Source organism: Bubalus kerabau, chromosome X, assembly GCF_029407905.1.
Source record: "Bubalus kerabau isolate K-KA32 ecotype Philippines breed swamp buffalo chromosome X, PCC_UOA_SB_1v2, whole genome shotgun sequence".
Classification (NCBI taxonomy): Eukaryota; Metazoa; Chordata; class Mammalia; order Artiodactyla; family Bovidae; genus Bubalus; species Bubalus kerabau.
The window spans coordinates 81,849,292-81,876,619 of NC_073647.1; the positions used below are offsets into that span (position 1 = coordinate 81,849,292).

The 27,328-nt window shown below is 37.6% G+C and overlaps 1 protein-coding gene across 13 annotated transcripts in view; it reads right to left on the bottom strand.

The window, feature by feature from the left end:
- LOC129640338 (uncharacterized) overlaps positions 1 to 27,328 on the bottom strand; it is a 478,862-nt gene that overhangs the window by 299,512 nt on the left and 152,022 nt on the right. For 9 of the 13 annotated variants that reach the window (XR_008708748.1, XM_055565608.1, XM_055565611.1 and 6 more), the window contains one exon: positions 2,928 to 2,969. The exons of 3 other annotated variants lie outside the window; for them this stretch is intronic. Coding sequence is in view for 9 of the 10 variants with exons in the window: in XM_055565608.1 (XP_055421583.1) it covers positions 2,928 to 2,969 (42 nt within the window). In the remaining variant the exon portion in view is untranslated. Of the gene's footprint in view, positions 1 to 2,927; positions 2,970 to 24,704; positions 24,844 to 27,328 lie in introns of those variants that run through there. One more of the 13 variants, XM_055565615.1, reaches the window with a different exon arrangement.

A 27,328-nucleotide genomic window follows, 5' to 3' on the forward strand; every position in this document is an offset into this window, starting at 1 on the left:
AACATAGGCAAAACTCTCCGACATAAATCACAGCACGATCCTCTATGACCCGCCCCCAAGAATACTGGAAATAAAAGCAAATATAAAAAAAAAAAATTGGAACTAATTAAAATTAAAATCTTCTGCACAACAAAAGAAACTATAAGCAAGGTGAAAAGACAGCCTTCAGAATGGGAGAAAATAATAGCAAATGAAGCAACTGACAAACAACTAATCTCAAAAATATACAAGCAACTCCTGCAGCTCAATTCCAGAAAAATAAATTACCCAATCAAAAAATGGGCCAAATAACTAAATAGACATTTCTCCAAAGAAGACATATGGATGGCTAACAAACACATGAATAGATACTCAACATCAATCATTATCAGAGAAATGCAAATCAAAACCACAATGAGGTACCATTTCACACAAGTCAGAATGGCTGCGATCCAAAAGTCTACAAGCAATAAATGCTGGAGAGGATGTGAAGAAAAGGGAACCCTCTTACACTGTTGGTGGGAATGGAAACTAGTACAGCCACTATGGAGAACAGTATGGAGATTCTTTAAAAAACTAGAAATAGCACTGCCATATGACCCAGCAATCCCACTGCTGGGCATACACACTGAGGAAACCAGAATTGAAAGAGACACATGTACCCCAATGTTCATCAAAGCACTGTTTATAATAGCCAGGATATGGAAGCAACATAGATGTCCATCAGTAGATGAATGGATAAGAAAGCTGTGGTACATATACACAATGGAGTATTACTAAGCTATTAAAATAATACATTTGAATCAGTTTTAATGAGGTGGTTGAAACTGAAGCCTATTATACAGAGTGAAATACCCCAGAAAAAAAAAACACCAATACAGTATACTAACGCATATATATGGAATTTAGAAAGATGGTAATGATAACGCTGTATGCGAGACAGCAAAAGAGACACAGATTTATAGAACAGTCTTTTGGACTCTCTGGGAGAGGGAGGTGGGGGATGATTTGGGAGAATGGTATTGAAACATGTATAATATCATATAAGAAATGAATTTCCAGTCCAGGTTTGATGCAGGATACAGGATGCTTGGGGCTGGTGCACTGGGATGACCCAGAGGGATGGTATGGGGAAGGAGGTGGGAGGGGTGTTCAGGATTGTGAACATGTGTACACCCGTGGCGGATTCATGTTGATGTATAGCAAGACCAATACAATATTGTAAAGTAATTAGCCTCTAATTAAAATAAATAAATTAAAAAAAAAATATTGGGTATTCTGATATAAAGGAAAGTTATAACAAAACTAGACAGCATATTGATAAGCAGAGGCATTAATTTGCCAACAAAGGTCCTTCTAGTCAAGGATGTGTTTTCCCAGTGGTCATGTGTGGATGTGAGAGTTGGACTGTGAAGAAAGCTGAGCACCGAAGAATTGATGTTTTTTGTTTGTTTGTTTGTTTGTTTTAATTTTATTTTATTTTTAAACTTTACATAATTGTATTAGTTTTGCCAAATATCAAAATGAATCCGCTACAGGTATACATGTGTTCCCCATCCTGAACCCTCCTCCTTCCTCCCTCCCCATACCATCCCTCTGGGTCGTCCCAGTGCACCAGCCCCAGGCATCCAGTATCGTGCATCGAACCTGGACTGGCAACTCGTTTCATACATGATATTTTACATGTTTCAATGCCATTCTCCCAAATCTTCCCACCCTCTCCCTCTCCCACAGAGTCCATAAGACTGTTCTATACATCAGTGTCTCTTTTGCTGTCTCGTACACAGGGTTATTGTTACCATCTTTCTAAATTCCATATATGTGTGTTAGTATACTGTATTGGTGTTTTTCTTTCTGGCTTACTTCACTCTGTATAATAGGCTCCAGTTTCATCCACCTCATTAGAACTGATTCAAATGTATTCTTTTTAATGGCTGAGTAATACTCCATTGTGTATATGTACCATGGCTTTCTTATCCATTCATCTGCTGATGGACATCTAAGTTGCTTCCACATCCTGGCTATTATAAACAGTGCTGCGATGAACATTGGGGTACACGTGTCTCTTTCCCTTCTGGTTTCCTCAGTGTGTATGCGCAGCAGTGGGATTGCTGGATCATAAGGCAGTTCTATTTCCAGTTTTTTTAAGGAATCTCCTCACTGTTCTCCATAGTGGCTGTACTAGTTTGCATTCCCACCAACAGTGTAAGAGGGTTCCCTTTTCTCCACACCCTCTCCAGCATTTATTACTTGTAGACTTTTGGATCGCAGCCATTCTGACTTGTGTGAAATGAAGCAACTGACAAACAACTAATCTCGAGAACATACAAGCAACTCCTACAGCTCAACTCCAGAAAAATAAATGACCCAATCAAAAAATGGGCCAAAGAACTAAATAGACATTTCTCCAAAGAAGACATACAGATGGCTAACAAACACATGAAAAGATGTTCAACATCACTCATTATCAGAGAAACGCAAATCAAAACCACTATGAGAACTAATGTTTTTGAACGGTGCTGTTGGAAAAGACTCTTGAGAGTCCCTTGGACTGCAAGGAGATCCAACCAGTCCATTCTAAAGGAGATCAGCCCTGGGATTTCTTTGGAAGGAATGATGCTAAAGCTGAAACTCCAGTACTTTGGCCACCTCATGCAAAGAGCTGACTCATTGGAAAAGACTCTGATGCTGGGAGGCACTGGGGGCAGGAGGAAAAGTGGATGACACAGGATGAGATGGCTGGATGGCATCACTACTCGAAGGACGTGAGTTTGAGTGAACTCCGGGAGTTGGTGATGAACAGCGAAGCCTGGTGTGCTGCAATTCATGGGGTCACAAAGAGTCAGACACGACTGAGCAACTGAACTGAACTGAAGTGAATATTAAAAAGAATACAGTATATGTGAAATATTTTATTTTAGAAAACAAAATCTTGGGAGGCCACTTACCACATCTATCATATCAGATTCCATTTCATGGCTGAGATCAGACTACAAGAAAAATAAATCAAAAGTTAGTGTATAACTATGAACATAAAATCTGTTATTTATTAATTTTTGAGGGCATGGAATAAATATTAAATAGTCATAATGCTAGTGTGTTTCAAATGATATATTCATTTCCAGGATATAAAAAGGCATCCTCCAAAATCCTAGGGACTTGCACCAATCTGAGAGGTATCTGTCTTGCAACAGATGAATTTTATCTATTTATGTTTATTGTGATGTGATACATTTTGACCTATTCTACCATTTTATCTTTCATATACCATACATTTTTATTGGCCCATTTATTTCATCTTCCCTGCTCTCTATTAAAACATGTTTTCTTCATTTTCTTTGTTTCCTACTCTACTGGTCAAGACATTATACCTTTTATATGTCCCTCTAACCTAAATATTTTAATATGCATAACAATCTGTTTAATCAAAATCTATATCCTCCTTGGATAAATACAATAGCCTTAAACCTCTTATATTGCAATCTCTTCAATCTTTTTTGTTATCACTGTCCAAGTTTTAATTTCCATTTCTTCTTCAAATGACAAATGACAAGTTTCACTTAATTGTCAAAACTTTTAAAGATAAATGACATATTTAATGGTTTTCCTGACCACCACAGTTTCTTTTAAGAAATTTATTTATTTTACAACAAATGACATACAATTGCATCAGTATCATCAATATATACTAGATGTTGTTTTTTCTTATGTATATACCTCTATAATCACAAAATGAGTAAGAATACAGTAACTTTCTAGCAACTTATAAGGTATTCTCATGTCCCTTCCTAGTCTATACCACAAGTAGTAAACAATATTCTATCTCAAAGTCAATTATTTTCTCTTTGAACCTTATACAAATGAAAACATACTTTTATATAAAAAACAAAGCTTTTGTCTGAGGCTTTTGTTTTTTCCAGTCAGGGCTTCTCAGGTGGCACCAGAGGTAAAAAACCTGCCTGCCAATGCGGGAGACATAAGAAAGGCAGGTTTGATCCCTGGGTTCGGAAGATCCCCTGGAGTAGGGAAATGCAACCCACTCCAGTATTGCTTGGAGAATCCCCATGGAGGCTCAAAGAGTTCGACAGCTAAAGCATTGTAGCACACAGGCATGCTTACTATCTCGAAGAGTCATTCAGGTTGTTGAACACTGCTTAGCCTCAGTTTTACATGAGGCATTTTTCCTTATTTTCACAATTTTAATCTCTGTTTCTTCATATATAAAGTATAACTCATAAATATACTTCAGTTCACTACAGTTGCTCAGCCGTGTCGTACTCTTTATGACCCTATGAATTGCAGCATGCCAGGCCTCCTTGTCCATCACCAACTCCCAGAGTTAACACAAATTCATGTCCATTGAATTGGTGATGCCATCCAGTCATCCCATCCTCTGTCGTCCCCTTTACTTCTTGTCCCCAATCCCTCCCAGCCTCAGAGTCTTTTCCATGAGTCAACTCTTCGCATGAGGTGGCCAAAGTACTGGAGTTTCAGCTTTAGCATCATTCCTGCCAAAGAACACCAAGGGCTGATCTCCTTTAGAATGGACTGGTTGAAACTCCTTGCAGTCCATGGGACTCGCAAGTGTCTTCTCCAACATGACAGTTCAAAAGCATCAATTCCATGGTGCTCAGCTTTCTTCACAGTCCAACTCTCACATACATACATGACCACAGGAAAAACCATAGCCTTGACTAGACGGACCTTTGTTGGCAAAGTAATGTCTCTGCTTTAGTCATAACTTTCCTTCCAAGGAGTAAGCATCTTTTAATTTCATGGCTGAAATCACCATCTGCAGTGAATTTGGAGCCAAAAAAAATAAAATATGACACTGTTTCCACTATTTCACCATCTATTTCCCATGAAGTGATGGGACCAGATGCCATGATCTTCGTTTTCTGAATGTTGAGCATTAAGCCAATTTTTTCACTCTCCTCTTTCACTTTCATCAAGAGACTTTTTAGTTCCTCTTCACTTTCTGCCATAAGGATGGTTTCATCTGCATATCTGAGGTTACTGATATTTCTCCCAGCAATCTTGATTCCAGCTTGTGCTTCTTCCAGTCCAGCATTTCTCATGATGTACTCTGCATATAAGTTAAAAAAGCAGGGTGACAATATACAGCATTGATGCACTCCTTTTCCTATTTGGAACCAGTCTGTTGTTCCATGTCCAGTTCTAACTGTTGCTTCCTGACCTGCATATAGGTTTCTCAAGAGGCAGGTCAGGTGGTCTGGTATTCCCATCTCTTTCAGAATATTCCACAGTTTATTGTGATCCACACAGTCAAAGGCTTTGGCATAGTCAATAAAGCAGAAATAGATGTTTTTCTGGACTCTCTTGCTTTTTCTATGATCCAGCGGATGTTGGCAATTTGATCTCTGGTTCCTCTGCCTTTTCTAAAACCAGCTTGAATATCTGGAAGTTGACGGTTCACGTATTGCTGAAGCCTGGCTTGGAGAATTTTGAGCATTACTTTACTAGCGTGTGAGATGAGTGCAATTGTGTGGTAGTTTGAGCGTTCTTTGGCATTGCCTTTCTTTGGGATTGGAATGAAAACTGACCTTTTCCAGTCATGTGGCCACTGCTGAGTTTTCCAAATTGGCTGGTGCCGGGAGCCGGCGAGAGACATTCCACTCGTGACAAAGGTCATGAGGAAGGGGGCTCGGCATACGCAAAGGCGGGATCGAGCCTCGGGAGTGCCCCCGGATATTCTCGAGCATCTACCCCCCAAAAAACCAGAGTCTGCCTACTTTATTGCTTTGTGCTCTCACCTCTGACTTTACTGGGGGCTGTCCCCCACCACCATCTCACTCTCTCTGTCAAAGAGTTAACTTACAGCTCCAATTAATAAAGTTCCTGGGCAATTAGGAGTGTTTAAATCCAAACCCCTCAGATGGCTCTCTAACTCGCCTAACAAGTTTACCCGGACACCTACAGCTATGCATACGATTGTTTACTGTCTCCCAGCCTCCAGAGGCATGGGAAGCTTAAGATATTCAAATAGCTTAGAGCCTCTCAGAGAATTAGAAACTGTCAGAATAAAGCTAGTAAAAGATTTCATTGATGAGCCAATGTTTGTTGCCAAGTTTCCACATCCCCTGTATTGTATCCTTGAATGTGTATTAATTAATATAGTTGGTATGTAGAAAAAATAAGTAGTGGCCTGGTGTTAGTAACTTTAGACCCTTAAGGTAGTAAATTCTTTCCTTTGTAAACCCATTACACATCCACCCTATAGGAACGTAATCTTATCTTCGGAAGATGGTGCCAAACCTTAAAATAATTACTCTTAGAGAAAATAAGTCTTTGTTGATAAGTGCTTGTCAAGAGTCATAAAATGTTAATAGGCCTCTGGCCAGAAGATGATGTAAATCACCTAAACCATTTGTATACGATAAATCTGCAGAAAAGAAACCCTGGTTTTTGATAAGCATCAAAGACTGCTGATTTTGCATCCCCTATTATCCTCTATGTGTAACTTAGGGTATAAAAGCCCCTGTTGAAAATAAAGCTATGGGCCTTGCTCACCAACGCTTGGTCTCCCCATGTCATTCTTCCCTTTAACTTCCAGCTGAGTGTCCATCTGGAGCGTGGATGTCCTCTGCGACCATTTATTTGCCTGGGCTTCTAAGACCCACTCGAGAAGGTGTCTAAGGTGGGGCACCTTCCGCTATTCGAGAGGGCGCCTGCGGCCTCTGTGGTCAGAGCTAACCTGGTGTCACGGGTTATATTGATTTTCTGCGTAAACCAAGCCACTCAGCTTCTTTTCTCCACTGAATTTTCCTACTGAGCTATCCTCATTCTATTCCTCTTTATTATCTCTAATTAACATTTGAATAGGTCGCCTAGCCGTCTCTCCTTCGAATACCCTGGATCAGCTGGGGCTGGACCCCGGCAGGCTGGCATATTGAGTGCAGCACTTTCACAGCATCATCTTTCAGGATTTGAAATAGCTCAACTGGAATTCCATAACCTCCACTAGGTTTTTTTCGTAGTGATGCTTTCTAAGGCACACTTGACTTCACATTCCAGGATGTCTGGCTCTAGGTGAGTGATCACATCATCGTCATTATCTTGGTCGTGAAGATCTTTTTTGTACAGTTCTTCTGTGTATTGTTGCCACCTCTTCTTAATATCTTCTGTTTCTGTTAGGTCCGTACCATTTCTGTCTTTTATCGAGCCCATCTTTGCATGAAATGTTCCCTAAGTATCTCTAATTTTCTTGAAGAGATCTTTACTTTTTCCCATTCTTTTGTTTTCCACTATTTCTTTGCATTGATCACTGAGGAAGGTTTTCTCATCTTTCTTGCTATTCTTTGGAACTCTGCATTCAGATGTTTATATCTTTCTTTTTCTCCTTTGCTTTTCACTTCTCTTCTTTTCACAGCTATTTGTAAGGCCTCCTCAGATAGCCATTTTGCTTTTTTGCATTTCTTTTCCATGGGGATGGTCTTGATCCGTCTCCTGTACAATGTCACGAACCTCTGTCCATAGGTCATCAGGCACTCGTTCTATCAGATCTAGTCCCTTAAATCTATTTCTCACTTCCACATTATAATCATAAGGGATTTGATTTAGGTCATACCTGAATGGTCTAGTGGTTTTCCCTACTTTCTTAAATTTAAGTCTGAATTTGGCAATAAGGAGTTCATGATCCGAGCCAACATCAGCTCCTGGTCTTGTTTTTGTTGACTGTATAGAGCTTCTCCAGCTTTGGCTGCAAAGAATATAATCAGTCTGATTTTGGTGTTGACCATCTGGTGATGTCCATGTATAGAGTCTTCTCTTGTCTTGTTGGAAGAGGGTGTTTGCTATGACCAGTGCATTTTCTTGGCAAAACTCTATTACCCTTTTCCCTGCTTCGTTCCATATTCCAAGGCCAAATTTGCCTGTTACTCCAGGTGTTTCTTGACTTCCTACTTTTGCATTCCAGTCCCCTATTGCCGGGAGCTGGCCTGAGGAACTCCACTCATGGCAAATGTCATGAGGGAGGAGGCTCAGCATACACAAAGGCGGGATCAAGCCTCAGCAGTCCCCCTGTGAATTCTCGAGCATCTACCCCCAAAACCAGAGTCTGCCTACTTTCTGCTTTGTGCTCTTACCTACACCTCTTACTTTACGGGGGGCTGTCCCCCACTACCTCTCTATGAAAAGCGAATTAACTTACAGCTCCAGTTAATAATTCCTGAGTGTGACAGTGTTTCAACCTACAAATTCCTTTGGAAATCCTCTAGCCTGCCTGAATAGGTTTTTCCGGCCACATGTGATTGTTCAGAGCCTCCCAACTGTGAGAGGCAGGAGATGTTCTAAACTGTCTAAATACAGATTCCTTTGAGCAGTTAAAAGATTGATTCGGAATTGTATTGGTGAAGGGTTGTTCACTTGTTGGGCCAATGTTTGCTGCTAAGTCTCCATATCCCTTACCTACTGTGTCCTTGGCAGTGTATTGATTGATATAATGGGTGTATAGAAATGTAAGTAGTAGCCTCAATGTTTGTAACCTTGGACACTTGAGTTAATTATTTTCTTGATTGAGCCCACCTCACCTTTGCCCTATAGGAATGCAACTTTATCCAATGCTTTTTGGAGGCTGGCGCCTGACTTTAGAATAATCACCCTTACAGAAAAATAAGTTTCTTAAAATGTTAACAGGCCTCCTGGCCAGAAGATGATGTAAATCACCTAAACTTTTGCATATGATAAGTTTGAAAGCCTGGCTTCGATTAGGATCAGGAACTGCTGTCCTTGCATGACTCTACCTCTTCCCTCATGATCCTCTATGCACAACTTAAGGTATAAAACTACTTTGGAAAATAAAGTATGTCCTTTTGTTGACCAAAATTTGGTCTCCCCATGTCGTTCTTTCTTTCTCCTTCTGGCTGAATTTTTCCTCTGAGGTGGGGAAGCTCGTCAAGCCTACTAATTTTGCCTGGGCGTCTAAGATCTGACCGGGGAGGCCTTAGTGTCTCCCCTCCTTCGGGAGAATGGGAGGATGCCTGAGGCCTTCGTAGGTGACGTAAATTCCCTGCTTTGGAATTTTATTCAGCCTCTTTTCTTTACTGAATTTCTTCACTGAGCTATCCTTATTTCACCACTCTTTATAGCTTTATTTAATGTTTAATTAAGCAGTTGTGGGATAAGGCGAAGGTGGTATGATTTGAGAGAATAGCGTTGAAACATGTATATTACCATATGTGAAATAGATCACTAGTACAGGTTCAATGCATGAGGCATGCTACTCAGGGCCAGTGTACTGGGATGACCCTGAGGGATGGGAATGGGGCGGGGGGTGGTTCAGCATGGGGGCACATATACACCCATGGCTGATTCATGTCAGTGTATGGCAAAAACAACTACAATATTGTAAAGTAATTAGTGTCCAATTAAAATAAATAAATTTACCAAAAAAAGTGTGTAAATAATTCCAGACTAAAAACTTTGATTAATTGTTGTACTACAGATTATGTATCCAATTTATTTCAATCCACATTAAATTAGTAACTTCACCAGTTCTTAATTCCTAGAATTTTACAAACGGTTTAAAACATTGCTCTTACTTTTTTTTTTTTTTACTTTTATCTATGTCATACACTTTATAAAACGTTAATATTGCTATTAGTATACAGAAGTAATATTCATTTATATTTCACCCACATATTTTCTATTTCTGGAATCCTTCATTCCTTTGTTCACTTTCATACTTCTAGGATAATTTTCTTTCAGGTAAAATAACTCCCTTTATTGTAGTGGAAGTCTCCTGTGACAAATAATTTTAGCATTTGTTTCTGTTCAAACCTCTTAATTTTGCCTTAATTTTTATAGGATATTTACATGTATTCATTTTTGCTTTCAATGATGAAAAATACATGTTGGCAGGAATTCTCCCCATTCATTACCTTTAAAGATATCACAAAATTATCTTCTGAACAGAGTGACCAACCATCCAGGTTTGCCTAGAACTCTTTCAATTTTATCATTGACAATCTTCATGGAAAAATCTCAGTTCAGAAGAAATGGCTTGTTATCCTACTGTTGGCTTCCATTGCTTCTGCTGAAAATTCAGCCATCAGTTTTACTGTGACTCCATTGAAGATTTCTTATTTCTCTTACGCAAAGTTTTAATTTTTTTTCTGTCTTTGATATTTTAACAACAAAATGATTTTAGTTTGTTGTGTGTATATGAAGTTTTGTTTATATCCTTTCTGAACTTCTTTAATGTGTGGATTTATGCATTTCACCTCACTTGAAAAAATATTCTTCTCCGTTATTTTTTTAAATATTGTTTCTGTCCCATTCTCTCTATCCTTTCTTTTTGGATTACCGATTCTATGCATGTTGGAACATTTCAGCAAGTCATACATGCTATGTTCTCATTTTTTCAATCTTTTTTTTTTTTCCCTCTCAGTGCTTTAGTTTAGATATTTTAAAAATGACTTATCTTCAAATTCACATATACTGCTTGTTGAACCTATCTACCCAAATAGTTCTTAATTTCAGATGTGATCTATTATTGTTCTAGAGTGTACAACTACTTTTATACATTTTAAATTACTTTTGGAATTATCTGTCTTTTCATCCATTTTATCCATTGTTTTTCTCTATTATATATATATATATATATATATATATATATATATACACACACACACATATATATACACATATATATATATATATATATATATATATAATCAAAATCAGATTGATTATATTCTTTGCAGCCAAAGATAGAGAAGCTCTATACAGTCAGCAAAAACAAGACCAGGAGATGACTGTGGCTCAGATCATGAACTCATTGCCAAATTCAGACTTAAACTGAAGAAAGTAGGGGAAACCACTAGACCATTCAGGTATGACCTAAATCAAATCCTTTATGATTATACAGTGGAAATGAGAAATAGATTTAAGGGTCTAGATCTGATAGAGTGCTTGATGAACTATGGAATGAGGTTCATGACACTGTACAGGAGACAGGGATCAAGACCATTCCCATAGAAAAGAAATGCAAAAAAGCAAAATGGCTGTCTGGGGAGGCCTTACAAATAGCTGTGAAAAGAAGACAAGTGAAAAGCAAAGGAGAAAAGGAAAGATATAAACATCTGAATGCAGAGTTCCAAAGAATACCAAGAAGAGATAAGAAAGCCTTCTTCAGCAATCAATGCAAAGAAATAGAGGTAAACAACAGAATGGGAAAGACTAGAGATCTCTTCAAGAAAATCAGAGATACCAAAGGAACATTTCATGCAAAGATGAGCTCGATAAAGGACAGAAACGGTATGGACCTAACAGAAGCAGAAGATATTAAGGAGAGATGGCAAGAATACACAGAAGAACTGTATAAAAAAGATCTTTATGACCCAGATAATCATGATTGTGTGATCACTGCCCTAGAGCCAGACATCCTGGAATGTGAAGTCAAGCGGGCCTTAGAAAGCATCACTACGAACAAAGAGAGTGGAGGTGATGAAATTCTAGTGGAGCTATTCCAAATCCTGAAAGATGATGCTGTGAAAGTGCTGCACTCAATATGCCAGCAAATTCGGAAAACTCAGCAGTGGCCACAGGACTGGAAAAGGTCAGTTTTCATTCCAACCCCAAAGAAAGGCAATGCCAAAGAATGCTCAAACTATCACACAATTGCACTCATCTCACACGCTAGTAAAGTAATTCTCAAAATTCTCCAAGCCAGGCTTCAGCAATATGTGAACCGTGAACTTCCTGATGTTCAAGCTGGTTTTAGAAAAGGCAGAGGAAACAGAGATCAAATTGCCAACACCCACTGGATCATAGAAAAAGCAAGAGAGTTCCAGAAAAACATCTATTTCTGCTTTATTGACTATGCCAAAGCCTTTGACTGTGTGGATCACAATAAATTGTGGAAAATTATGAAAGAGATGGGAATACCAGAACACCTGATCTGCCTCTTGAGAAATCTGTATGCAGGTCAGGAAGCAACAGTTAGAACTGGACATGGAACAACAGACTGGTTCCAAATAGGAAAAGGAGTTCGTCAAGGCTGTATATTGTCACCCTTTATTTAACTTATATGCAAAGTACATCATGAGAAACTTTGGACTGGAAGAAACACAAACTGGAATAAAGATTGCGGGGAGAGATATCAATAACCTCAGATATGCAGATGACACCACCCTTATGGCAGAAAGTGAAGAGGAACTCAAAAGCCTCTTGATGAAAGTGAAAGTGGAGAGTGAAAAAGTTGGCTTAAAGCTCAATATTCCGAAAACGAACATCATGGCATCCGGTCCCACCACTGCATGGGAAATAGATGGGGAAACAGTGGAAACAGTGTCAGACTGTATTTTTCTGGGCTCCAAAATCACTACAGATGGTGACTGCTGCCATGAAATTAAAAGACACTTACTCCTTGGAAGGAAAGTTATGACCAACCTAGATAGCATATTCAAAAGCAGAGACATTACTTTGCCAACAAAGGTTCATCTAGTCAAGGCTATGGTTTTTCCTGTGGTCATGTATGGATGTGAGAGTTGGACTGTGAAGAAGGCTGAATGCCAAAGAATTGATGCTTTTGAACTGTGGTGTTGCAGAAGACTCTTGAGAGTCCCTTGGACTGCAAGGTGATCCAACCAGTCCATTCTGAAGGAGATCAGCCCTGGGATTTCTTTGGAAGGAATGATGCTGAAGCTGAAACTCCAGTACTTTGGCCACCTCATGCGAAGACTCATGACTCATTGGCAAAGACTCTGATGCTGGGAGGAATTGGGGGCAGGAGGAGAAGGGGATGACAGAGGATGAGATGGCTGGATGGCATCACTGATGGACGTGAGTCTCAGTGAACTCGGGGAGTTGGTGATGGACAGGGAGGCCTGGTGTGCTGCGATTCATGGGGTCGCAAAGAGTCGGACATGACTGAGTGACTGATCTGATCTGATATATAAATATATATATTCATCACCTAGGGCTACTATAACAACTTCTATAGACTATGGGGCTCAAAAACAAGCATTCATTTTTCATAGTTCAGGAGGCTGGGAAGTTTATGATCAAGATGCTAATTATTTCTATTATTGGTGAGCACCCTCTTCCTAGTTTGTAAATGGTATTTTATTTTTCTGTCATCATATGGAAGAATCAGAGAGTGAGTGAGAAAGCACTCCGATGTCTTCCCCTCAAAAAGTCATAATCACAGTGCCCTCATGAACCCTTGTAAACTAAATTACTTTCCAAAGATCTCATTTGCAAACACCACCGCATTAGGTGCTAGGACTTCAAGATATGGATTTGGGGGAACATAAAAATTAAGTGCATGTTACTTCAACATAATAATCACAACTTTTTTGAAACTGTTTTCTGCTAACACCATTATCTGGATAATTTCTGGTATATATTGCTTTACATACTTATTAATCATTAATCATTTTCTCTTATCTTTGCATGTCTAGTAACTTTTACTGTATTTTGTGGATAATACACCACAGAGGGTCTGTATTATGTTATTTCCTCTAAAGTATAATAAATACTGTTGTGGCAGACAGTTAAATTGAATCACCTTGATCCTACTGAGACTCGACTTTTGGCTTTATTAAGATAGTTCTTCTGGAGCATTGTCCTTAATCATAGATTAAGACCTTTCTGAGATCTTAACTGAAGGGTGTGAGTATTAAAACACATCTTTTAATCCTGGTTTTCTCTAGATTCAAGCATCTATATTCCAAGGACTGTTCAGTTTCTGAAGTATCTACTTAGCATTCTAGCTTCCCAGAAGCTATTTTTGATACAGATGGAGAAGCACTATACAGTTAGTAAAAACAAGACCTGGATCTGACTGTGGCTCAGATCATGAGCTCCTTATTGCAAAATTCAAGCTTAAATCAGAGAATGTAGGGATAACCACTAGGTCATTCAGGTATGACTTAATAAAATCCCTTATTATTATACAGTGAAGGTGACCAATAGATGCAAGGAATTAGATCTGGTAGACAGAGTACCTGAAGAACTATGGACGGAGGTTTGTAACACTGTTCAGGAAACATTGACCCAAACCATCCCCAAGAGAAAGAAATGTAAGAATTAAGAAGGCAAAGTGCTTATCTGAAGAGGCTTTACAAGTAGTTGAAGAAAGAATAGAAGTAAAATGCCAGGGAGAAAGGGAATGATATGCCCCAATGAATGCAGACTCCAGACAATAGCAAGGAGACATAATAAGGCCTTCCAAAGTGGACAATGCAAAGTAGAGGAAAGCAATAGAATGGTAAAACAAGATCACTTCAAGAAAATTGGAAATATCAAGGGAACATTTTACGCAAGAATGGGCATAATAAAGGACAGAAGCACTAAGAGGCTAACAGAAGCAGAAGAAATTAAGAATAGGTGGTAAGAATACACAGAAGAACTATACAAAAAAAGGTCTTAATGACCCAGATAACCACGATACGGAAGTCATTTACCTAAAGCTAGACATCCTGGAGTGTGAAGTCAAGTGGACCTTAGGAAGCATTGCTAGGAACAAAGCTAGTGGAGGTGACAGAATTTCAGCTGAGCTATTAAAATCCTAGAAGATGATGCTGTTACTGTGTTACACACAATATGTCTGCTGCTGCTGCTGCTGCTGCTGCTGCTGCTGCTGCGTCACTTCAATCGTGTCCGCCTTTGCGCAACCCCATAGACGGCAGCCCACCAGGCTCCCCCGTCCCTGGGATTCTCCAGGCAGGAACACTGGAGTGGGTTGCCATTTCCTTCTCCAATGCATGAAAGTGAAAAGTGAAAGTGAAGACGCTCAGTCATGTCCGACCCTTAGGGACCCCATGGACTGCAGCCTACCAGGCTCCTCCGTCCATGGGATTTTCCAGGCAAGAGTACTGGAGTGGGTTGCCATTGCCTTCTCCGAATATGTGTGCAAATTTGCAAAACTTAGTGGCCACAGGACCAGAAAATATCATCTTTCATTTCAACCCCAAAGAAGTACAATGCCAAAGAGTGTTAAAATACTGTTTCATTTCACGTACTGTTTTCATTTCACATACTCAAAATCCTTCAAGCTAGGCTTTAGCAGTCATGGACTGAGAACTTCCAGATGTACAAGCTGGGTTTCAAAGAGGCAAAGGAACCAGAGATCAACATTCGCTGGATCATGGAAAACCAAGGGAGTTCCAGAAAAAACATCTGCTTTATTGATTATGCTAAAGCCTTCAACTTTGTGGATCACAACAAACTGTGGAAAATACTTAAACAGATGGGAGTACCAGATCACTTTACCTGTCTTCTGAGAAACATATATATGGATCAAGAAGCAACAGTCTGAACCAGACATGGAACAAATGACTGTTTCAAAATTGGGAAAGTAATAGGACAAGGCTGTATATTGTCACTCTACTTATTTAACTTCTTTTTTAATTTAATTAATTAATTTTCAATTTAAGGATAATTGCTTTACAGAATTCTGTTGTTTTCTGTCAAACCTCAACATGAATCAAGAGTATATCATGTGAAATACTGAGCTGGATGAATCATAAGCTGGAATCAGGGTTGCCTGGAGAAATATCAACAACCTTAGATATGCAGATGATACCAGTCTTATAGAAGAAAGTGAGGAGAAACCACAGTGTTTTGATGAGGGTGAAAGAGGAAAATGAAAAAGCTGGCTTTAAATTCAATATTAATTTTTTTTAAAAAAATAAAAAAACTGTGATCATGGCATTCAGTTCCATCACTTCATGGCAAATAGAATGGGGAAAAGTAGAAGCAGTGATAGATTTTATGGTCTTGGTCTCCAAAATCACTGCAGGCAGAGACTGCAGCAATGAAATTAAAAGATGCTTGCTCTTTGGAAGGAAAGCTACGACACTCAGCATATTAAAAAGCAGAGACGTCACTTTGCTGACAAAGGTCTCTATAGTCAGAGCTAAGGTTTATCCAGTAAGTCATGTATAAACGTGACACTTGGACCATAAAGGAGGCTGAGTGCCAAGGAATGTCAATTGTGGTGCTAGAGTTGACTCTTGAGAGTCCCTTGGACTGCGAGGAGTGCAAAATAGTCAATCCTAAACGAAATCAACTCTGAATATTCATTGAAAGTACTGATGCGAAAGCTCCAATAATTTGGCCACCTGATGCAAAGAGCCAACTCATTAGAAAAGACCCTGATGCTGGGAAAGATAGATTGCAAAAGGAGAGGGGGATGACAGAGGATGAGATGTTTAGATAGCATCACTGACATAATGGGCACAAATGTGAACCACCTCTGGGAGATAGTGGACAGAGGAGCCTGCCATGCTGCAGTCTACAGGATCACAAAAAGTCAAGACAGGATTTAGTGAGTGAACAACAACAACAAAGTATACACATCAATTAATGGTATTTGAGGTATGTCCATGAAAATAGATTATGAACATATTCACTTAGTTTCATAGTCAAATGTGCAATAAATAATTCTTCACTTTATTTCTGGGGAAAAAGTGACCTTAAAGCTATTGGAATATGAAATGCCAATTTTGTAGCAATGGAAGGAGAACAACAACCTTTAAATGAGGGAGTACAAAAAAGGAAGAGATATTAAGAATCTTTGCTTTCATGATCATACCTTATGAAAACACCCTGTTGTGGATTTCCAAAGTTTTTCAGCATCCTTAAATCTAACTGATATTTCTCACATTTTGAGAGTTTCCTTAAAGAGTGGCTTCACTTTTGTCTCTGCAAGGATACAACACAATTTGCTGTTTATGGATGTGTTTTGTGTTAATTTCTCAAGTTTCTGTTCTCCCACCACACTAGTGATATAGTTTTGATAGTACATATGAACAAGGTACAGGCTTAGATTCATAAATTTTTATGAGTGTTTTCCCACTAATGTCCCAAAAGGGATCAAAAGTTTCTCTGCTTCCCTGCTGCTTTCCAGGGAAGATGGTTAACATATTTTTCAGGCTAATTACGTGAACATGGAAGTATTTTGAGGTTTGACAACTTGCATAGGGATTTCTTTTTTAGATCCCCAATAAAGGTTTCATATTTTCTATAACTCTCTATATTTAAAACCTATATTAATCCATATATCTGTCTATACCTATATTTAAAACTCTGTACTAATTGCCTAAGTTATACATCTAATACATGTGGTCCATTACACATTTAAATAATTTCTACTATTCTCATTTTGAGTTCACTATTTGTAAATGGCATATATGATTTATTTCCTCATTTTGAGTGCAGATATATAAGTTTTGATATATTTTATCTGGAATTTCTATGTGTATGGATAGAATGGAATATGTTCAGTACTAGCTCAGGCTACCATATTAAATAGAAGTCTCTATGTGTGCTATTAAACATTGAATACACTATTTATTAAAATAAATAATTTTGCTTACATTACTTGTCATACTAAATGTTTTATGAAACTCTAGACATTTCAATTCATAAAAGCTGATCCAGAAGGATGTTTTTAATAATAAGTATTAAGTACAGAAAATATCTTTCATGGTATATGCCACCCGATGCAAAGAGCTGATTCACTGGAAAAAATCCTGATGCTGGGAAAAATTGAAGGCAAAAAGAGAAGGGGGTAGCAGAGGATGATATGGTTAGATAGCATTACTGACTAAGTGGACATTAATTTCAGTAAACTCCAGGAGACAGCAGAGATAGAGGAGCCACGCTTGTACAGTTCATGGAGTGGTAAAGATTCAGAAACGTCTTAGCAACTAAACAACAACAATACAAAGCACAATGTCAGAATAGACAGGTCCAGGATTCTGTCTTCCAAAAGAAGCATGTAAAATGTGCAGAAATTGTGAAAACCAATTTTTTCAGATATATGAAAGCAATTAAATGTTTAAAACAACTCGACAAATGTTGAATAAATATAAAGGCAATTTTCAACTTATAAAAAATGTGTCAGTTTTAATATATATTGTCCCACTGCTCCCTTAGTTTAGCAGCAGGCTTAAATACAGGAATCTGTGTTCCCAATATGAGATCCTGGAACCTAGTTTCAGAGGGAACAGAACAGATTCTAATCACAGACTACTTTGTATATCTCTTCTAAAATGTATGTAGTCTACCTGAAGAACTAATGGAAGTTATTCATCTCCAATTAGAAAACTTAGAACTGATTCAGGTTGGAAAAGTGTCAGGCATTGCTCAATAATATTTTAAATGTGAAGAAAAAAACCCTGCAAACACCTGGGGGAAAACATTACTTTTGAGACATACAATAGTCCATCTAGAATGTGGTTGGAAAATCTGAGGAAAGTTTCTTTAGGAAGTAATACATTCAAATTACCCATGTACACAGGTGAATTTAGAATGTGACAGTGACAAGCATTCCCAGGACAACCCAGATGCTCTGAAAAAAACTGAGAATACTTTTAAGTTTTCTCCTTGAGTTAGACTCTTGTTCTAGTGGAAACCTAGCTGTGTGTTGAAGAGTCACAGCACAGAGCTATCTGTAAAGAATTGGGGAGAGGTGGATTTTTTGCTCTATTTTTAGCTCTTGGTGTTCAGGAAATCTGTCAAAACACTAGGTGAACACAAGCTACATGAATATATACTTCAATGGAAACATAGGAAAAAGAATATAGCACTAGTAAAAATAATTTGAAAAATTCACTATACAAATAGATAACAACAGACTTAAGCAATAAAATAAAAATAGTAAACCCTGGTAAAGAAGAGTCTGATTCCAGAATTACCTACATTAGGACACCCAAATGTCCACTTTCCTGCAAACAAATAATAAAGCTTTCAAACAAACAGTAAGTATTGTACACTCAAAGGAATAAAATAAATTTATAGAAACCGTCCCTTAGAAAACCCAAACATTCAACTTATTAACCAAGGACTTTCAAACAATCTTCTTAAATATGTGCAAAAAGTTAAAAGAAAATATTGACAAAAAATAAATCAGAAAAAAAATTATATATGTAATAAAATAAGAATATCAATAAAAATAGAGATTATAAAAGGGAAGAAAGAAATTCTGGAGCTGAAATGCAAAATAAATGAGTGAAGAATTCATCAATGTGGTTTAACAACAAATTTGATTGGTAGAAGAAATAATCAGTAAGCTTGAATATAAACAAATGCATACAATAATAAAATCTATTTGAAATCTATGTTACTGGACACAACATGCATAAAGATGTTTGTGGTATCAATATCATAAAAGGGAAACTGAGCAATGGAGAAGTGGGTGACATATGAAATTGAAGTTAAATTGGTATTAATTCAAATTAGATTGTCTTAACCTTGGATGTGAGAGTTGGACTGTGAAGAAAGCTGAGTGCTGCAGAATTGATGCTTTTGAACTGTGGTGTTGGAGAAGACTCTTGAGAGTCCCTTGGACTGCAAGGAGATCCAACCAGTCCATTCTAAAGGAGATCAGTCCTGGGTGTTCATTGGAAGGACTGATGCTAAAGCTGAAACTCCAATACTTTGGCCACCTCATGCAAAGAGTTGACTCATTGGAAAATACCCTGATGCTGGGAGGGATTGGGGGCAGGAGGAGAAGGGGACGACAGAGGATGAGATGGCTGGATGGCATTACCAACTCGATGGACATGAGTTTGGATAAACTCCGGGAGTTGGTGATGGACAGGGAGGCCTGGCATGCTGTGATTCATGGGGTTGCAAAGAGTCAGACACGACTGAGCAACTGAATGGACTGAACCTTAAGATATATACAATTCAAATGATAACCATAATGTAAATATCTATAGAGTATATATAAAATGAAATGAGAAGGAAAGAAAACAGAAGTAAATACAAAAAAAGTTAATAATGAAGGAAATGATGATAGAAAATCTCTAGGACATACAAAGAAAGCAGCAAAATAGCAGAAGTAAGCCCTTATTTATCATTAATTACTTTAAATATAAATAGATTAAATATTATAGTGAAAAGGCAGAGATTGGTAGAATAGAGGAAAAGAACTTTTAGGTTAAAAGCTGTTATAAAAGACAAAGAAGGATATTATATATTGATAGAATGCTGAATTCACCAAGAAGACATAAGTATAATACACACACACACACACACACACACACACACACACTGAACAACAGATCCCCAAAATAAATTAAAAAAAGCACTGACAAGATTGAAGGGTGAGATAGTTCAACAATAATAGCTGGATACTTCAATATTCTACTTTTAATAATGGATGAGGCATCTAGACACAAGATATATAAAGAATGAGAGCACTTGAAGAAAAATATAAGCCAATTAGACCTAACAGACATATGAAGAACACACTACCCAACAACAGCAGAGTACACGGTCTTCTCAGGTGCACATGGTAATCAGCAACAGACAGAAAACCAGAAAATTTACAAATACATGGAAATTAAACCACACAGTCTTAAACAACAAATAGATCCTAGTAAGACTCATAAGGGAAATTACAAAATATTTGGAGACAAATAAAAACATTATATAAGAAAATTTAAGTGATGTATTGAAGACAATGATCAGAGTAATAATTATGTCCATAAATATCTATAACAAAAAGAAAATACATTACAAATCAATAATCTGACATAACATCTTTAAAAACTAGAAAAAGAAGAGCAAACTAAATATAAAGCTAGCAGAAGAAAATAATCAGAATTAGAGTGGACATAAGTAAAATAGAGAATAGAAAAATAATAGAGAACAAATGAAACTAAAAGTTAATTCTTTGAAAGGATCAATAAAGTTGACAAACATTTAGCTAGGCTGATAAAGAATGAAAGAAGACAAATAACTAAATCAGAAACAAAAGTGAGGACAGCATACAAATTTACTGGAGAAAAAGATAATAATAACACTTATATACAACTAATCCATAAACAATGCAGGGGTTAGGGCTGCTGCCCCTACACACAGTTGAATATCCATGTATAATATTACAGCTGACCCTCTACATCTGCAGTTCCATATCCATGGATTCAACCAACTGCAGTATTTATTTCTTGAAAGAAAAAACCTGTATTAGTGGACCTTATAATTCAAAGATCAACTGAACAAACAAACTAAATAACCTAAATAAGATCAAGTAATTTTTAGAAACATGAAAATTATCTAAACTGACTCAAAAAGAAATAGAAACATCCGAAGAATGATAACTAGAGAAGATTTTGAACCAGTAGGCAAAAGCCTCTGAACAAAGAAAAGTCAAAGGTTTAGATAGCTTCTCTGGTTAATTCTATAAAAAATTAAAAATTAATACCAATCTTTCTTAAACTTTCAAAAAGTTGGAAAGGAGGGAACACTCCCAACTCATTCTATGAAGCCAGCATTACCCTTATATCAAGGACTAAAGATATCAAAGTAAATAAAACTGCAGAAAAAATAAGTCATATAGATGCAAAAAACAAAATGCTAGCAAACATAATCCTAAAGCATAGTAAAATGATATGCATCATGAATAAACATGAGTTTGAGCAAACTCCTGGAGATAGTGAAGGACAGGAATGCTTGGCATGCTGCAATCCATGGAGTCACAAAGAATTCAGATATGACTTAGTGACTGAACAACAACGATCATGAACAAATGGGATTCAACATGAGCAAAACAATCAATGCATTGATAATACACCACATAAACAGGATGCAGGGGAAAAGCATAGACCATCACAATTGATGTACACAGAGCATTTGACTAAATCCTACACCTTTTCATGATTGAAGCACTCAGAAAACTAGGAATAGCAGAGAACAACTTCAATATCATGTCTGTCTGTGTGCACTCAGTCATGTCCGAACTCACTGTGACTGCAGCCCTCCAGGCTCCTCTGTCCATGAAATTTCCCAGGCAAGAATGCTGTAGTGGGTTGCCATTTCCTACTCCAAGGGATCTTCCTGACCCAAGGATCAAACCCTAGTCTCTTGCTACTCCTGCATTGGCAGGCAGATTCTTTACCACTGGGCCACCTGAAATGCCATTTATGAAAAATCCACAGCTGACATTACACTTAATTGTGAAAGACTGAAGTTTGTTGTCTTAGGATCCAGAATATAACAAAGATGCCTACATTCACCTACTCAGATTCTTTTACTTGTTTCACCTATGCTGAATGTTCCATTTAACAATGACCGGAAGTTTTAGCCAGAGCAGTTAGACTTAAGAAGTAAAAGTCGTCCACCTTGGAAAAAAGAAAAAAGTAATCTTATCAGATTACATGGTCCAATATATAAAAAATCTAAAGAATCCAGAAAAAATTATATAATGCAATTTTAAAAAATAAGGAACATTACAGGGTTCATTATCAACATTCAAAAATCAGATTTATTTCACCAGCAATGAACAATTTGAAAAGGAAATTAAGAAATTCTATTTTCAGTAATATCTAAAAGAACCAAATTTCTACAAATTTTTAATTAATTAATTTATTTTAATCAGAGGCTAATTACTTTACAATATTGTAGTGATTTTTGCCATACATTGACATGAATCAGCCATGGGTGTACATGTGTTCCCCATCCTGAAACCCCCTCTCACCTTCCTCCCCATCCCATCCCTCAGTATCATCCCAGTGCACCAGCCCCAAGCACACTGTCTCATGCATTGAACCTGGGCTGACAATCTGTTTCACATATAATAATATACATATTTCAATGTTATTCTCTCATATCATCCCACCCTCACCTTCTCCCACAGAGTCCAAAAGACTGTTCTTTACACCTACGTCTCTTTTGCTGTCTCGCATATAGGGTCATCGTTACCATCTTTCTAAATTTCATATATATGTGTTAGTATACTATATTGGTGTTTTTCTTTCTGACTTACTTCACTCTGGATAATAGGCTCCAGTTTAATTCACCTCATTAGAACTGATTCAAATGCATTATTTTTAACAGCTGAGTAATATTCCATTGTGTATATGTACCACAGTTTTCTTAACCATTTGTCTGCTGATGGACATCTAGGCTGCCTCCATGTCTTAGCTATTGTAAACAGTGCTATGATGAACATTGGGGTACACGTGTCTCTTTCAATTCTGGTTTCCTCAGTGTGTATGCCAAGCATTGGGACTGCTGGGTCATATGGCAGTTTTATTTCATTTTTAAAGGAATCTCCACACTGTTCTCTGGCTATACTAGTTTGCATTCCCACCAACAGTATAAGAGGGTTCCCTTTTCTCTGCACCCTCTCCAGAATTTATTGTTTGTAGACTTTTTGATAGCAGCCAATCTGACTGGTGTGAGATGGTGCCTCATTGTAGTTTTGATTAGCATTTCTCTGATAATAAGTGATGTTAAGCATCTTTTCTTGTGTTTGTTAGCCATCTGTATGTCTTCTTTGGAAAAAATTCTGTTTAGCTCTTTGGCCCATTTACAGTGCTGTGTTGGTTTCTGCTGTAAAACAATGTGAATCAGTCATAAGTATACATATATCCACTCCCTCTTGAACCTCCATCTCACACCTCTAGGTCGTCACAGAGCACAAGGCTGAGCTCCCTGTGTTATACAGCAACTTTCTACTACTTATCTATTTTACACATTGTAATGTAGATATTTCAATACTACTCTCTCCATTCATTCCACCCTCTCCTTTCCTTGCTGTTTCTGCATGTCTGTTGTTTACATCTGTGTCTCTATTCCTGCCCTGCAAATAGGTTCTTTGGGACCATTTTTCTAGATCCACACACACGAATTAATATGTGATATTACTTTTTTCTTTCTGACTTATTTCGTTCTGAATTTTGAGTTTGTTGAACTGAGGTGGATGAACCTCTTATGTAGACCTGCTTTTGCTGCATACCATAGATTTTTAAATATCATACTTTTTATTTCATTTGTTTCTATGTATTTTTGAATTTCTCTTTTAATTTCTTCAGTGATCCATTGGTTGTTCAATAGCATGTTGTTTTGTCTTCACTTTTCTGTTATTTTTTCCAGTTTCCTCTTGTAATTGATTTTTAATTTCATATCACTATGATCAGAAAAAGATTCCTAGTATGTTTTCAATCTTCCTGAGTTTATTGAGATTTGTTTTTAAGGCTAATATGTTATCTATCCCAGAGAATGTTCCATGTGTACTTGAGAAGACTGTGTATTCTATTGCTTTTACATGGAGTATTTTGTATATATCCATCAAGTTCATTTGCCCTAATGTGTTGTTTATGGATTATGTTTCCTTATTGATTTCTGTCTGGATGATACATGCTTTGATGTAAGTGGGATGTCAATGTCTCCTACAACTCTTGTGTTCCTGTTAATTTCTCCTTTTAGGTCTGTTAATATTTCTTTGTATATTTTAGTGCTTTTATGTTGGGTTATATATATTATAGGTATTATATTTTCCTGGTTGATTGATCCCTTTATTACTTTTCAATGTCCTTCTGTGTCTTTTATCCATACTCACAGGTTGGAAGACATAACACTAAGATGCAAATGCAGCTCAAAGTGATCTACATATTAAATATAAACTCTATCAAAATTCCAACTACCCATTTTGAGGAAGTGGAAAAAGAAATCCTTAGACCTATATAAAATTGCAAGGGCCCAAGAATAACCAAAATAATCTTGAAAAAGAAGAATGAACTGAAAAATTTGCACTTCTTTATTTCAAAACTTAAACTATTGTGGTAATCAAACCAGCGAGCTACTGGCATATAGATAGATGTAGGCCAATGGAATAGAGTTGACAGTCTAGGCATAAATACATAAATCTATGTTCAGTTAGTTTCCAAAAACAGTGCCAAGGCCATCAGGAAAGGACAGTTTTTTTCAAGAAATGGTTCCAAAGAATTAAGTTGTATCCCTACCTTACATGGGTCTTCCCTGGTATCTCAGCTGGTAATTAAATTGTGTGCAATGCAGGAGACCCCAGTTCAATTCCTGGGTCAGAAAGATCCCCTGGAGAAGGAACAGGCTACCATCTCCAGTATTCTTTGGCTTCCCTGGTGGCTCAGATGGTAAAGAATCCACCTGCAATGCAGGAGACCTATGTTCGATCCCTGGGTTGGGAACATTCCCTGGAGGAGGACATGGCAACTGACTCTAGCATTCTTGCCTAGAGAATCCCCATAGACAAAGAAGTGCAGAGTCAGATATGACTGAGTAACTAAGCACAGCACAGCTACCTTACACAATATACAAACATTAAATCAAAGTGATTCAATAACCTAAATATAACAGCTAAAAACATAAAATCCTTAGAAGATAACATATGGGTAAACCTTCACAAGTTGAATTTGGTACTCAATTCTTGGATGCCAAATGCATGAGAAAGAAAAGAAAAAGAAAAATACATAAGGTGGACTTCATCAAAATGAATGTGAATCAAAGAATATTATCAAAAAGTGAAAGACTACAGAACTGGAGAAAATATTTTCAATTCATATATCTGATCAGGATTTAGCATCCAGAATTTATAAAGAACATATGCAACTCAACAACAAAAAGACAAACAACATAATTTTAAAATGGGTGAAGAATATGAGCAGACATTTCTCTGAAGAATATATAAAAATGGTCAATAAAGTCATTAAAATATATTCAACAATATCAGCTTTAGAAAACTGAAAATCAAAGCTACCATGACTTGCCAATTTATACATTCTAGGGTAGCTGTAATAAAATGAAAAGCAACAATAGCTAAAAAGGATATAGAAAAATTGGAATCATTGTACATTGCTGATGGGAATGTAAAATTATACAGATACTATGAACAACAGTTTGGTAGTTTCACATGACACAGAAATTCCACACCTTAGGTATCTTCCCCCCCAAAATTAAAAATAGGCATTCAGATATATGTATGTAAATGTTCACTGCAGCATTATTACCAGTAGCAAAAAGGGAGATACAACCCAAATGTCTACAAACAGAAGAAATAATAAACAAAATGTGGTATATCTCTAATGAAGCATTAGCCATGAAAGGAATGAAATTGTAAGATATGCTATAAAACAGATGAACCTTAAAAACATGATTCTAGTTAAAAATAAGTAGGGTCTGGGATGCCAAGAGAAGTGTACACAAGCCTCCAAGGTGAAGAGAGCAGGCCCAGGGTTCCAAGAGAAGCACAAAAAAGCCTCCATGGTGCAGAGGGTAGGCCTGGGATGCCAAAAGAAATGAACATGAGTCTTCATGAAGGAGAGGGCAGGGTCATGGAGTTAAGAAAAGCACCACAGAAGCCTCAATATAGCAAGCTTTGCCCTGCAGCACAGGGCAGGACCAGGGGACTGAAGCTCCAGCAAAGATTCCAGGGGAAAGTAGGGGGCTAGCAGCAGTGAGGATGTGCTGAGAGGGCCACTTCAATGCGACTGGGGAAATAGATGTATCTAACACTGGCAAAACTGAGAGGGATGCCCAAAGTCATATGGATCCCATTGTTGTTACTGTTCAGTCGCACAGTCAGTCCAGCTATTTACGACCTCATGGACTGCAGCATGCCAGGCTTCCCTGCCATTCACTAGCTCCTGGAGTTTTCACAAACTCATGTCCATTCAGTCAGTGATGCCATCCAACCACCTCATCCTCTGTCATCCCATTCTCCTCTTGCCTTCAATCTTTCCCACCATCAGGGTCTTTTAAAAATGAGTCATCTCTTTGCTCCAGGTGGCCAAATTATTGGAACTTCAGCTTCAGGATTAGTCCTTCCAATGAATATTCAGGACTGATTTCCTTTAGGATGGGCTGGTTTGGTCTCCTTTCAGTCCAAGGGACTCTCAAGAATCTCCTCCAACAACACAGTTCAAAGGCATCAATTCTTTGATGCTCAGCTTTCTTAATGGTCCAAATCTCACATCCATACATGACAATTGTAAAACCCATAGCTTTGACTATACAGACCTTTGTTGGCAAAGTAATTTCTCTGCATTTTAATACACTAAGTTTGTCATAGCTTTTCTTCCAAGGAGCAAGCATCTTTTCATTTCATGGATGAGCCCAAAGACAATCCAAAACCTACAACTGGGCACTGTACTGCCTTTCAGAGAGACAAGATCCAGCTCCGTCAACCAGAACACAGGCACAAATCCCCTCAACCAGGAAACCATCACAGGACACTAATCAAACCCTATCCACAGAGGCAGACTCCACAACTAAAAAGAAATATGACCTTCAGAACCTTTTTCTTTGTTCTTTGAAATCACATTGTTTATTACCCAAATATAGTTTATATTAGACTTTTGTGGAGCTGTGAATTTTTCCTCACTTTTTCTTGTTAAAATTTTTTTAATGTTTGTTGCTTACTTTCTTTGTGATTTTTTTTTATTTTGGTTTTGTGCTCTTCAGCTGTTTTTCTTATTGTTCTTTCCCTGCTGTAGCTATTCCTTAATATATATAAATCTTTTTCAATAGTCTATTTATCTTTGCTTTTCTTTTTTTGGTTTACCTCTTCTTCCACCCCTTTCTTTCTCTTTTCTCTCCATTCTGTGCTTTT